General features: G+C 37.0%; 1 protein-coding gene across 1 annotated transcript in view; it reads right to left on the reverse strand.

The window, feature by feature from the left end:
* Nucleotides 1-14983, reverse strand: part of RPAP3 (RNA polymerase II associated protein 3) — a 42845-nt gene that overhangs the window by 13680 nt on the left and 14182 nt on the right. The window contains exons 6-12 of the mRNA XM_028123174.2: nucleotides 9175-9296; nucleotides 8379-8449; nucleotides 7081-7206; nucleotides 5782-5909; nucleotides 2941-3062; nucleotides 974-1044; nucleotides 754-855 (exon numbers count right to left, since the gene is read on the reverse strand). Coding sequence (XP_027978975.1) covers nucleotides 754-855; nucleotides 974-1044; nucleotides 2941-3062; nucleotides 5782-5909; nucleotides 7081-7206; nucleotides 8379-8449; nucleotides 9175-9296 — 742 coding nt within the window. The remainder of the gene's footprint in view (nucleotides 1-753; nucleotides 856-973; nucleotides 1045-2940; nucleotides 3063-5781; nucleotides 5910-7080; nucleotides 7207-8378; nucleotides 8450-9174; nucleotides 9297-14983) is intronic.

A 14983-nucleotide genomic window follows, 5' to 3' on the forward strand; every position in this document is an offset into this window, starting at 1 on the left:
GGAGGGCCAGAGTTCTCTGGGACTGATGCTGCCCTCTGGGAACATGGTGATAGGAAAGGTAGCAGGTGCAGACGCCTGCTTTTCTGGGGTTCAGCTGTTGTTGGTATTGGCCCTTTTGTCTGTCATATCAACATAGCTTCCACTTCTGCTCTGCAAATCAGTATGGCGACAAGAGGACCCCCTTCCTTACCAGGACCATCCTGCACGTGCTAGTTCACGGGCCCCCCTTTATCACTATCCATGGGCTATGAGCCACCTCCACTTCCCGCACCTCGGCGGCCCCAGGGACCACACCCACCACCCCCACCTGCACCAGCTGATAAATGATGTGAGCAGTGTAAATGACTTGTAAAGCACGTTCATCTTTTGTTGTTGTTGAGCTTAAGTGCTAATTTTAGATCTAACCCCACATGAGATGCAAGGCTATTATTATAATAAAATCATAATCCCAAATAAAAATGGTACTAGAAATTTAAAAAATAATTATTATAAAATGTAAAACTACCTCAAATTCCTTTAATATCAGAAAATATGTCAAAATATTTAAATTTATAGTGCTAAATTAAGTCACTGAAAAAGTTTTCCCAGAATTCTAAACAGCTGAATTTTCCCCATTTTTATTATGTCAATAATTATCCTAAGAGTGCTTTTTAAAGATTCTAAAAAGTTTATTAATTCAACAGTTTGCTTCCAACTCTAATACAACACTGATATTTAAAAAGGAAAAAAATGAAAGAAAAGTGCTTCACTTACAGTTGACCCAAGATGAGACGGATTATCAATAGGTTTTATCACATTTTGCCTTTGTGTAGAATCAAGAAAAACGTCATCCCAGTGTCCTTTCTCAATTAAGTCCTTGAAAATAAATTTGTAAGCATGACTACCAAAATATATTCTCAAGTTAATTATGTAACAGATAATGTGTTTCTGTTTCAGAAAATAAGACCATATTTTGGTGAAAAGATTACATTACCTTTTTAATTTTGGAAAGTTCAGTTACTGCTTGCTTATTCCCAGGTTCCAAAAGTAAAACAGTTTCAAAATCTAAAGTGAATTTTTAAGAAACAGAATTAATGAAAATATTTACAGAGTTCAAGCCATGATACATTTAGTTAATAACCCATGTTTCTCTCCAGAAGCTTTACTCAGGATACTAGGAAACAGGTGAGCAATAATAAGAGCTAAACAATGACTAAGTGCTCCTCTAGTTACTTTATGTGAATTCTCGTGTCACCCTCATCACAACCCCACTTTCCAGATGAGGCCTAGAGGTCATCTAACTTACCAAAGCTCATACTATTAAAAAATGACAGGGTTACTCACCAAATGTAAGATAGAATCTAAGAGAATTCCATATAATGGAATATTATCAGCCTTAAACCTTGAAGACATTATGCTAAGTTAAAGAAGCCAAACACAAAAGGACAAATACTGCATGATTCTACTTATATGGGTTACCTAGAATAGTCAAATTTATTGAGACAGAAAGTACAATGGTGGTTACCAGGGCCTGGAGAAGGGGGGAATGGGGAGTTCTTGTTAATGGGTAGATTTTCAGGATTGGATGATGAAAAAGTTCTGAAGATGTATGCTGGTGATGGTCACACAACAGTGTGAATGTACTTAATGCCACTGAACTGTACACTTAAAAAATGGTTAAGATGGAGGCGCCTGGGTGGCTCAGTCAGTTAAGTTTCTGCCTTCGGCTCAGGTCATAATCTCAGGGTCCTGGGATCGAGCCCCACATGGGGCTCCCTGCTGAGCAGGGACCCTGCTTCTCCCTCTCCTCCCCACTTGTGCTCTCTCTCGCTATCTGTCCCTCTCTCTCAAATAAAGAAATAAAATCTTTAAAAAAAAAAAAAAGGTTATGATGGCAAATTTTTATGTTATGTATATTTTACTATTTTTTTAAATGCATGAGCTTCACCTGAAGCCAAGCTTAGAGAGAAACTGTCAGATTTAAATGCACATATCAGAAAAGAAGGAAGGCTGAAAATCAATTATCTAAGTATTGATGTCAAGATATTAGAAAAACATCAAATTAAACCTAAACAAAATAGGGGCGCTTGGGGGCTCAGGTCATGATCCTGGGATCCTGGGATCAAGCCCTTGTTGGGCTCCCTGCTCAGCTCCCTGCTTCTTCCTCTCCCTCTGCTTCCCACCCCCCCCCCCCCGCCCCGGCTCATGCGCATGCCCTCTCTCGCTCTCTCTCAAATAAAATCTTTTTTTTTTTTAAGATTTTATTTGACAGAGAGAGAGAGAGAGACAGTGAGAGAGGGAACACAAGTAGCGGGAAAGGGAGAAGCAGGCTTCCTGCTGAGCAGGGAGCCCAACATGGGGCTCGATCCCAGGACCCAGGGATCATGACCTGAGCCGAAGGCAGATGCTTAACGACTGAGCCACCTAGGCGCCCCAATAAAATCTTTAAAACAAACCTCAACAAAATTGAAGGAAAGGAATAAAGAGCAGAAATAAATGAAACAGAAAACACCCACAATAAAACCAAGCTGGTTCTCCAAAAAGACTAATAGAATGAATACTTAAAAGATAGATCCTGGAAAAATAAAATAACTAGTAGCAACAATAAAAAGGAGCACCACTGCAGATCTCACGTTATCCTCTAACCTTTAACGGCTGATTCCCTTTCTTTTTCTTTTTGCCTTTTCCTTCTCACCTATAATTCAAATTATTCATTAACTCTGATTGGCAATTAGCCAGGTCAGACTGTACACTATTAAAGTAAAAGATAATCTGGTCCACTATGGAAGCTGCATTCCTTCAAATCTGCAAACTATTCACGATCTGAACTGTGAAAGAAAATTTACTTCTCTAAGTTCTGTATCCTTGAACAACAGAAAAGCTACATAAATCTCTGCTTCTGTAACTTAGAGGAGTCTCATAAGGACAAGTGAGTGATAGTTGTTTTAAAAACAGTCGTACCTTGTTTGGCCTCATTTAACTTTCCCAAAAATGTTCTTGCCATTCCTCTTCTGGCAAAAGCTTTAGAGTATGAGCCATCTAATAAAATAGCTTGTGTGCAGTCTTTTTCGGCTTCTTCATATCTATTTAATATAACAAAATTACCAACTGGAAAATGGAGCTCATAGATAAACTTGACATAAACAGAGCTTCTAATGTAAAACGCAGGCATATTATTTTAATTAAAAACTCCCAAATCTGTCTTTGAGGGGAAAGACTATTTTTTTTTTAATTGTTCCCTCTCACCAAATCTTGGAAACATCTAGGAAGGAGGGAAAAGGTACGAGGTTAAAAGAAAGTCAGGAAAGAATGTGCTGGAAGAATGTAAGAAATGATGGCAAAATACAAGCCGAGCAGACAAAAGAATACCACATGCTGGCAGCCCACTTCCCCCTCAACACTCAATACACACAGGTACTACATTGACAATTAAAACTGGCATTAATTTTCTAATATTTACCCACGTAAGGATCACCTAAGGTATACCTCACCTAAGGAAAACCAACCTACGCAAAACTGAGGACTCGTTATATGTGTGATGGCATATCATCTAACGCTTTTCATTAATTCTACTCAACCATGCAACCAGCCATCAATTCAGTCAGACTGGGTAGTGCTCTAAAAAACAAAAAGTTAAAGAGAGCTAAAACAAAACAAAACAAAACAAAAACCAAACAAAAAAACTGAAGACCCTCCTATGTGTCAAAATGACATTAATGAATTACTGTAAATTTATTTGGCATGATAATGGTATTACAGTTATGTACAAAAGATCCTTTAGGGATAAGATGTCATATGTCCTAATTTGCTTTATAACAATTCAGATGGGAAAAAAGCTAACTAAATATAATGACAAACGTATGGCTTGTTAAAACTAGATGATTTGGTACATGGGATTTATTATATTACTTTCATGAAAGCTATAAAAGTTTCATAATAAAAAATTCCAAAAAATGAGTCTCTCCCGTGATTACATTCTCCCCAAGTCTAAAATGAATGCCATTCTACCCTCAAAACAAGACCTCATAAGAACAAATCAAAATTTCTAATGAACTTAAACATCTTTTCTTTAATTCATTTTTCAATGAAATTATGTCTGTACAAGTGTGTGTGGCCACGCCCCACTAACAGATTTTCTATTTTGCTGACTGTATCATTCTCTCATTCCAGACACATGCATGCCCTCCTCCCCCCGCCCCAGTTTTCAAGGTAAAGTACTTTAAGGAGCACAAAGTCAAGGGCTTGCCTGACTCTCCAGCCTTCGCTCTACCACTGTACCCTGTATACAGCCACAATATGGGCCACGTGCCCTTTCCAGAAGTTACATTAACTTTCCCACTCTTGTGCCTTTAAACCTATACTGGGGTTCTCAACCTGTTTTTCACCTCACTTACTCTAACCAAAATAATGTATCTCTAATTGTGTCTGTTAGTTTAAATGAGAATAAATATACAAACAAAATTTACTCCTATGACAGGAGTTCCTAACCTGAGGTCCTTTAAGAGACCTGAAAAGTTGGATGGGAAAAATATTACTCCTTATTTTCACTAACTCTTAAATGGGATTTGGCTTTTCTTTCGATTATAACTGTAGACAAGAAAACCACAGTAGCAAAAGCAGTAGCTATGACTTCGCCCCAATAAATATCATTATTTTCATATCACATTACAACTATTACAGATATCTCAAAATATTACTTATGTTCACCACTATTTCAGAATTATAGTAGTAATTAAACCTGCGATTTGTTTGTATGTGATCACAGCATCCCAGTCTATAAATGCTTCTAGGGCCTAACTGGCCAACTATTAGGCAACTAACTCTGCCCCTAGTAGTCATTCAGATACCAAAGAGCAAAGTCATATGTTACCACACTGGTAACATAACCATCTGTGTGTGTTACTTTTCTTACTTCCTATCCACACTTACTAGTGCATCAGTATGTGGAAGAAGATGTCACAGATCAGCCCAAATTTAAATTTTCGTATTATGTCTTCAAAGCAAATTTTTAGCTTTAAATCTACCTGTATTTTAAATGTAGCTTCTCGTTTTGTTGTGTCAATTAAAAAGTATATATACCACTGTCACAAAGTGTAGTATTTTAAAAACTATATTTCAACATAATTGGCTACCTCTGTAGTCTCAAATGTATAATTATGCATTCAAAGATATCCCGAGAAAGGTTCCCCATGCAGCCAAATGGGTCCACAGCACCAAAAAAAGTTCAGAATCCCTATTTTAAGTATTCACAGGGTTTTTTCTTAAATTCTATCACTAGTATACAAAATACTATTACAACAGATGTAAAGAACTGTGAGACACAGTTTCTGCGAGCAGATATATCCAGCCGATTGTTCAACTCGGAACCCCTGAGTGCATCCAGAAACAGCTGTTAGTGTATCACAGGACCAAGTCTTAGCTGTATATATAATCAATCAGCTGATCTCAATGGCAACAATTCTCTTTTGTTATGTATGGACATGCATATATAAAACACTGCCAGGTAAGATTTTGCCCAAAAGGTTCTGAGTTTAAAAATAATTTTTAAATCACTAATTCAAAGTAACATGCATTAAACAATTGAAGAAATGTTAAATTGTGTAATGCCACACTATTACAAGTGGGAAAATAATAACAAGAGCTAACATTTACTGAATATGTACTGATACACACTCAGTTTCTCTCTCATTTAAATTTAATGCTCATGAGTAAATAAATTATATTTTATTATTTATCTAACATGCCAATTTATGGTAAATTTCATTTTCATCCTGAAAAGCATTAAATAGAACCAATACTTACTTCTGAATCCTCAGATAGGCCATCGCTCTGTTACCTGGAAGAAGGGCATTAGTGCCATCTGCTGCTATCCCCCGAGTATAGCATTCAATTGCTCTTTCGTATTTCCCCTCTTTGAAAAATCCATTCCCCTATCATTTTCGAGAGAAGTATAAAGAATGACAAAATATGCAAAAAATTAGCTGAATTCAAATCTTAAGTCAACACTACAAGAATACTCATCAACACTGTATCAGTAATTAAAGTATATTTTAATGTTAAAAATTTAGTCCATGACACATGTTCTAAAATCTGTTAGTTTAGGTTGTTTTTTGTAATGGCATTATTCTCTTTTCAGTACTGAAAAGAAAAAAATGTACACTACTATACTACTTTGCACCATTAATCATTATTCTACTAATTAAATATTATACAAAGCTTAAATCTAAAAACACACTTTAATAAATAGAGGCCCAAATATTATACTCGTTAGTTGTATTGGAAGCTGTACAATAGAATTTCATTAACTCAAATAATTTTTGTGAAAGAACAGAGTACCAGAATTGTACAACTCATTCTTTGGTAACACTAACATGCCTAAACACAGGATAAATTAAACCATATTGGAATGTGTACCAGATTTCACTATTTTATTTATAATCAGTCAGGTTTATCACAATCAGTATCATTCCGTAAGTATTTATCATTCCATAAGTATTTTTCCAAGAAAAGCTACAAATATGTTAAACTAAATCCCAACTCAGGATTCCTAAAGGAATTTTGACCAGAAAACAGTCCAGTGTGAATTAATGAAAAAAAAATTCTATGTAAGAATGAACTGTAACTTATTTCTATGTTAAATTTATAACCATCTCTATGTAAATATGTTAAAATCCTCAAAAGTAACTTCCTCCCTGGGTGCCTGGGTGGCTCAGTTGGTTAAGCGACTGCCTTCAGCTCAGGTCATGATCCCGGAGTCCCGGGATCGAGTCCTGCATCGGGCTCCCTGCCCAGCAGGGAGCCTGCTTCTCCCTCTGACCCTACCTCCTCTCGTGCTCTCTCTCTCTCTCTCTCTCTCACTAACAAATAAAATTTTAAAAAATTTTTTAAAAAAAGTAATTTCCTCCCTAAACTATACTATTTTTTAAAGTTATGTATTAAGTCATCAATTACTCAAATTTTGAATTAGTAACCTCCAGGGGTTTTTTAGTATAATTTTCAGTTCCTACTGAAGAATTTTAATATTAGAGAAGACAGAAAGAGACAAAAGAAATGAAGAGTACACTCAGCAAAACATATATATGTTGAAATCCCTCTGGTTACCAGATCTTTCTCTGAAATGGCCTGCTGCTTATTCTTTTGCTCTTCAATTTGTTTTTTCTCTCCTTCGGTTGATTTAATCATTGTATCAGCTCCCTTTGGATATGAATTTTCTTTGGATGTTAAAGCCTAGGAGACACAGTAGTCAGCTAAAGTAAAACAAGTAATGCAAGATGCATATATATATTTGACTTTAAAACACTAAATCATTCAAATGTGTTAGAATTTCTGTCACATTTCAAATTAATATTGAAATAATAGTTTTTACTCTAATCAAAGTCTAATTCAAATTAAAAAACAAAATAGTGAATTTAATATACATCTTATTCCAATTAAAATAAGCCATATCCACTAGTGGTAGTTGTTCATTTATTTATTCAAGAAATATTTATTGAATTTTTACACAGGCCAGGCACCATTCTAGTAACCTTTTTCAAAAATAAACAGATAATTAAGACCACATCACCAAATTTCTCAGATTTAATATTCAGTCATTATTTAATCTCCGACAAAATACAAAAATATAAAACATAATTCACCATTATAAGTTGATAAATTTATCAGAAAATTATGTGCAATAAGTAATGGCAATATTTAAAAGCAGATTTTCCCCATTGTCACTTTTTTCTCAAAGTTTCAACGGATGGCACACAATACTTGTAACTGATTCAACAGCAACATGAAAGGAATACGTAACTGTACAGTATCATTTGACAGCAAATTTTATAGCTAAGTAACAACTATTTTCTCACTGTTAAGTAATTAGTATTGCTTTTGCTAAAATATAAACTATGAGGATGGAGCAACTTAAAATTACAAAATCAAACTTACTTACTTTTACTTACAAAAGTAAAAGTTTAGTACAGAAATCAAAGCGCAAGCCAAAGAAGAAAAATCGGTGGGATAAAGAGAAATAATTCTATCATCTGGGAAAAAATAAAGCAGCAGGAGTTCACAGACCTCAGAAGACTTTTTTTTCTTTTAAGACTTTAAGTTATCTCTACACCCAACGTGGGGCTCGAACTCACAACCCCAAGATCAAGAGTTGCATGTTCTACTGACTGAGTCAGCCAGGTGCCCCTCAGATGACTTTTTAAGATGATGACTCCTAAGGATCTTTAAATACCATTCATTCTACTTCCTCTGGCTTGCAGATCTGTTTAATAAAACTATACAGTACAAAGAACTAAAATTAGAAAAAGTCTGTATTAAGTAATCTATAGTACAAAGACTATGCAAAAACTTTTACTTCATCAAATAAAGGTTAAGTAATGCACTTAATTTAAGTAACTATGATTTACCTGATTAATTTTCCTGAGTTCATTTGTTGCTTCAAAGTTATTTGGTTCCAGTTCTAATACTTGTTCATAATCTAGGTAAACAAGAAGATTAATACTTGAAAGACAGGATATTTTAAAAATTCTGTAAAACCGTAATCCTTTGCTACATGTGACCAACAGGCAAGTGTCCTGCAGCAAAATTAAGAAGAATAAGAAATACTAACCAACAGCAGGCTACTGGACTTTCTCCATTCTCCCCCAGGACAAACAAAACCCTGACAGAATCCCACGACAAATCATGTTCTTCCACCAGCCCCAGGAAGGATACTTGCTATCATTAAGTTGTACATCATAAAACCAAGTAGCAGCAGAATCCCAGATTATCAACTTTATTATTTTGTAATTTACAGTACACAAACCTATTTTAGAAAATAATAAAAGGCTTAGATTTTACAAATAAAGAAAAACGTGTTAAGAACTTTAGGTACAGTGCCTCTGCCTCAAATTATCCAACAAGGTGTTTTAATCCCTACTTTACAGGCAAGAAACTGAAAATCATAGGAGATCCTTCCATAACCTTCCCTTTGGTCACACAGCTAATACATGGTAGAATAAGAATTTGAACCAAAGTCAAATTGGTGGCAAATAATGCATTCTTTCCCAAAGTATCAAGATACTTTTAAATAGCAAAAGTGAGCTTTATTCAAATACAGAAAGTTCTCTGAAGGTAAGAACTATGATTGTCTAGTATTCTTTGTATAGCATCTGTCAAATTAAACAAAGACTTTTTTAGATATTAGGACCTGGAAAATAATACCTTTTTTGGCATCCTCTAATTTTTGCAAAGCAAATCGAGCAGCACCTCGTCTTGCATAAGCCTTTGTATAACTTCTATTCAAGGCAATTGCTAAATTACAATCAGACTCAGCAACAGCAAATCTGCAATTTAAAAAAAATTAAGGTTAATAAAATTCATTTGTTAAACCAAAACTTCAAAATTTGTTTCTGAAATCCCCAAGGGGATTTAGTTCCCACTTAAAGGTGTGTTACCCACCTTCTTTTATTTACTTAAGGCTGCTGAAAAGCATTAATTCGTGATGGTGAGATATAAGTAATGTTCCCTTTAAAGCAAGGAACGAGAAAATTTGAGAACCATCTTCAAAAACATTAAAGAAGACTTAAGTGGAGATACAGCATATTCATGATCTATAATAAGTCACAAAAACATAGCAATATAATTCTCCCCAAACTGAGCTCTGAATCCAAAGCAATTGTAATCAAAACCCCAACATAATTTTTCAAGGAATCTGACATGATTCCAATATTTACACTGATAAGCAAAAGTCCAAGAATACCCAAGACATTCCTAAAAAATAAGGTAAAAAAACACACCCAGTGCCAAATATCAAGACTTGTAATTATAATGCTATAGCTATTGAAGATAGTATGAAATGGGCAGAGGGATAAGCAACAGATCAATTGGAGAACACAGTGATAAAAAAGAGATCAGTGCAAACTTGATATAGAACAATGGTGGCATTGCAAATCCATGGGAAAAGCATGGATATTCAATAAATAAGACTGGGGGGTGCCTGGGTGGCTCTGTCGTTAAGCGTCTGCCTTCAGCTCAGGTCATGATCCCAGGATCCTGGGACTGAGCCCCACAATGGGTTCCCTGCTCGGCGGAAAGCCTGCTTTTCCCTCTCCCACTCCCCTTGCTTGTGTTCCCTCTCTTTACTATGTCTCTGTCAAATAAATAAAATCTTTAAAAAAAATAAAATAAAATAAAAAAAAAGACTGAAATGATTGAAATATTCACATGAAAAGATATGAAATTTGAATTCTACCTTCAGCATATGTAAAGACTTAAACATGAAAAGTTAAAACATAAAAACTTTTAGAAAATAGAGAAGATTATAATGAGCTCAGGAAAGGAAACTTTTTTTTAACAAATCATATTTTTGGAAGTGCTAACCTTTAAAAAAATCAATAAACTGAAATATATTAAAATAAAGAATTTCTGTTCATTGAGACTTCACAAAGAAAAAAAGCAAAGCTGCAAATTGGAAGAAAATAATTATTATAAATAAACACTGAAGGATTAGTATCCACAATAAAGAATTTTTAAAAATCAACAGAAAAATAGCCTAACAGAAAAATGGCCAAAAGACAAAACAGGCAATTCACAGGAAAAAAAAAATACAAGTGGTGAATAAACATTTAAGACAATGTTCAACCTCATTAGCAATCGTGGAAATGCAAATTAAGACCACAATGAATTACCATTTTACATCCACTAGAAAACAATTAAGAAGCCCGTTTCTACCAGTGTTGGTAAAGACAATGGAGCAAGCTTCTTACATGCTCCTAATGGGAATATAAACTTATACAACCACCTCTGTACTACTTATACAATTGGTCATCACCATGTAAAGTCGCACATATATCCTGTGACCCAGCCCCAAGAAACATACAAAAATCTTGACAGTATCACTGCTTTAAATAAGGAGGAAAAGAAGGGTGGGAGTCCCTGGGAGAAAGGAGGGGAAGGGGAGAAGGGGAAGGAAAGGAAGGAAAGGAAGAAAGGAGACCAACAACCCAGCAACAGGAGAATGGATACAGAATAGTATATTCCTAGAAAGGAATTACATATAACAGTGAAAATGAAAGATCTACAGCTATACGCAAAACATGAACAAATCTTAGCAATATAATATTCAGAGAAATAGGCAAGCCACAGAAAATTATATTCAGTATAATACACTCCTAAAGCTCAAAAATAAGCAGTCATACAATATACTACATAAGAATATATACATATACGATGAATTTTTTTAAACCAAAAGAATAATATGCAACTTAAAACAGTGGTTAACTGGGAGAGAAGCAAGGGTCAGGATATGGAAAGGAGTATCAAGGTAGCTTCAAAAATAATAGTAATGTTCTAGTTCCTAAGTTGCATGGTGGGTGCATGTGGGTTTATTTAAAATTATTTTCCATAACTTAAACATACTAAATTGTAGCTATATTATGAAATGTAAATATTGTAATTTGTCAGGATATTAATAAGTTTCAAACACTTAAATGTCATTTAAATAGTTAAAACTCAGATACCCATACAATTTATATTTCCAAATAATAATTTAACAGTTAAAAATTTTAACATTCAAGAAATACCTTTTTTTTCTTTAAAAAAAAGATTTTATTTATTTGTCAGAGAGAGAGAGATAGAGAAAGCACAAGCAGGGGAGGCCGCTGAGTATGCAGGACTCAATCACAGGACCCTGGGATCATGACCTGAGCCAAAGGCAGACGCTTAACCGACTGAGCCACCCAGGCATCCCTCAAGAAATATCTTGATGGTATTTGTCTTTGTTTAAATTCTTATGATAAGTCCATTCTCTGCTTATGATAAGACCGTAACTCATTCATGTTCTTCAACATTATATATGTATTTAAAGGGTCAGTATGACTTAAAGATAAACAAAGATTAGAACACATTTTAAGTTTATTATAATGAAAGGTCTCTAGGTTAAAGAGTGGATAAATGATTTTTCAAAATAAGGAAATTAATTTCTAAAAATTTTTACCCAGCTAACTCTCCTTTCTTTTGTGAATTAGGTAAAGAACATCATTACTCAAATTTTTATTGGAGGATACATCTTGGTAAAGTGAACTACAGGAGCATGGTGTGAGTATCTGAAACCATTTAAACCATTTAAAATGGTTTAAATAAAATAACTCAATAAAAAGAAGTGAGCCAGGGGCGCCTGGGTGGCTCAGTCATTAAGCGTCTGCCTTCGGCTCAGGTCATGGTCCCACGGTCCTGGGATCGAGGCCCACATCGGGCTCCCTCCACAGCAGGAAGCCTGCTTCTCCCTCTTCCATTCCCCCTGCTGGTGCTCCCTCTCTCGCTGTGTCTCTGTCAAATAAAAAAAAAAAAAAAAAAATCTTAAAAAAAAAAAAGTGAGCTGTAAGAATTTACAGTTGAAAAGAAACGTAATACATGTTTAATCTTTCACAGATCCTTTATCATGAAAGATTTTTTTATTCAAATTTCTTTTATTAAGATAAATTTTCTAGAGCAGTTTTAGGCTCATAGCGGTACTGAGGGGAAGGTACAGATATTTCTCATCTGTATACTCCCTGCCTCCATACATGCATAGTTATCATTATCAATATCCCACATGAGTGGTACATTTGCACAAGGGATGAACCCATACTGGCACATCATTATCACCCAAAGTCCACAGCTTACATTACAGTTTATTCTTGGTGTTGTAGATTCTATGGGTTTGGGAAAGTATAAAATGGCATGTATCTATCATTACATTATTATAGAATGTTTTCATTGCCCTAAAAATCTGTCTGTTCATTCCTCCACCACCCCCAACCCGACAACCACTCATCTTTTCTGTCTCCACCATTTTGCCTTTTCCAGAATATCATATAGTTGAAATCATGAAATCATATAGTAAATAGATTTTTCAGATTAGCTTCTTTCACACAGAAATATGCATCTAAGGGGTGAGCTAAGATGGCGGCGCAGTAGGAGGACCCTAGGCTTGCCTCATCCCTCCAACTCAGCTAGATAAGTATCAAATCATTCTGAATAGCCAAGAAATCGACCTGAGGACTGACAGAACAAACTGTACAACTAGAGGGACAGAAGAAGCCACATCGAGGAAGGTAGGAGGTGCAGAGATGTGGTCTGGGTGCCATGGAGCAGAGGGAGCCCTGATGGAGGAGAAAGGTGAGAGTAGAGTGCTCGGGGATATGCACAAAGAGAGCACGACCCCAAAGCCACTGGCTTCGGAAACAAGTGGAGCTGATTTTCATGAGTTTTTGCAGCCAGCTGGGCTCAAAGCCTGGAGTTTTAGAGGTCAGGCTTGGCTGGGATAGAGCCCTGAGGGCACTGCCCTGCTCCTAGAAAGAAACAGGCAAACTACCTGGGGGCAGAAGGTGCGATCTGAGGTTCACCTATGGCACACGGCGAGAGGGAGAGACCGTTCGCGCTTCTGGGAGCGCATATGAGAGGTGGCATTCCCAGAGACGTCTCTCAAGGGACAAAAGAGGCAACAGGCACCATTTTCCCCCTCCCCCGACCCTCAGCAGAGGCTCAGAGACACATGCTGAGGGTGGCTAACACGGACACTGGCTTAGCCGGCCTTGCTCCAAATCCCATGCCCCTGCGCTGACTACCCTTCTTGGTCAAACCTGCATTTGTCCCAGAGCAGCGAGACCCTCCCCCAGAAGACCAGCGCAGGCCCTTGCCACAGCATGTCCCTAAAGTGTGGAATTTTAAAAGTCAGCAGGCTTGGCGGGGACAGAACGCAAAGTGCACTGCACTGCTCCAGGCAGGCAAGCAACCTGGAGACAGACAGCAGGAAAACAGCGACCTGAAAAACTCCTGGCAAACTGTTTGCTCTTCTGGGAGTGCTTCCCTGAGAGCAGCAAGTATGGAGACCCCTCTCCGGGGAAAAAAGGAGCCATTTTCCTCCCCCCCAACCCGGCCCCCCTTAGCCTAAACCAACTTCAGTAAACAGCACAGCACCAATACTGGCTGCCTAACCTGCTTACCCCAAGTGCCAGCACGCCCCCCCTCCCCCCCCGCTCCACCGGTACAGCTTCTCTCAGGCAAGTGTGCCCAAGTCGCAGTGCAGCAGACCCCTTCCCCAGAAGACCAGCAGAAACCGCCACACACACGTCTACTGACGAGAGAGTTCCACAAGGCTTCAGTTCTAGTGGAAGTAGTAGTATCAGGTCTCACTGAACAAGCAGACCAGAGCACACCTAGTTAAAACTCACCACCATGTGGCCAAGGCTCAAACGCTGCCCACGGCAGGCAAGGAGAGCTTCTACAGACGACTGACCAGAGGGACAGAGAAGCCGAACCACAGGAGCAGAGTACGCGCGGCACACACCAGACACTCCCCGAGCACCACACCCTGGACACTATATGACCTCTTCTCCATAAAGCCATTACTCTCAGAAACAAGAAACATAACAGGCTTTTCTAACACACGGAAGACAGAGACTTAGACAAAATGCCAACACAGAGGAATTCATCCTAAAAGAGGACAAGAAAAGGTCATAGCCAGAGATTTCATTGAAAAAGATATAAGTAATATGCCTAATGTAGAATATAAAGCAACAATCAAGGATACTTGCTGGGCTTGAGAAAAGTTAGAAGACATTAGGGAGGCCTTTACCACAGAGATAAAAGAGTTAAAAAAAAATCAGAATGAAAAATGCAATAACTGAGATTCCAAACAGACTGATGTAATGACCCCAAAGATGGAAGAAGCAGAGGAACAAATAAGTGATACAGAAGAGAGAATAATGGAAAATAATGAAGCTGAAGAAAAGAAAGAAAAATTATGGATCACAGGAATAGACTTACGGAACTCCGTGACTCCATCACACATAATAATATTCGTATCATAGGAGTCCCAGATGAAGAAAAGGAGGCAGAAGATTTATTTGAGTAAATAATCACTGAAAACTTCCCTATCTGGGGAAGGAAACAGACATCTGAATCCAGGAGGCACAAAGAACTCCCATCAAAATCAACAGAAACAGGCCAACATCAAGACATATTGTAGTTAAATTTGCAAAATATAGTG

Source organism: Eumetopias jubatus, unplaced genomic scaffold, assembly GCF_037043125.1.
Source record: "Eumetopias jubatus isolate StellerSeaLion01/CBP00866 unplaced genomic scaffold, mEumJub1_p1.0 scaffold_8, whole genome shotgun sequence".
In the NCBI taxonomy this organism is placed as follows: Eukaryota; Metazoa; Chordata; class Mammalia; order Carnivora; family Otariidae; genus Eumetopias; species Eumetopias jubatus.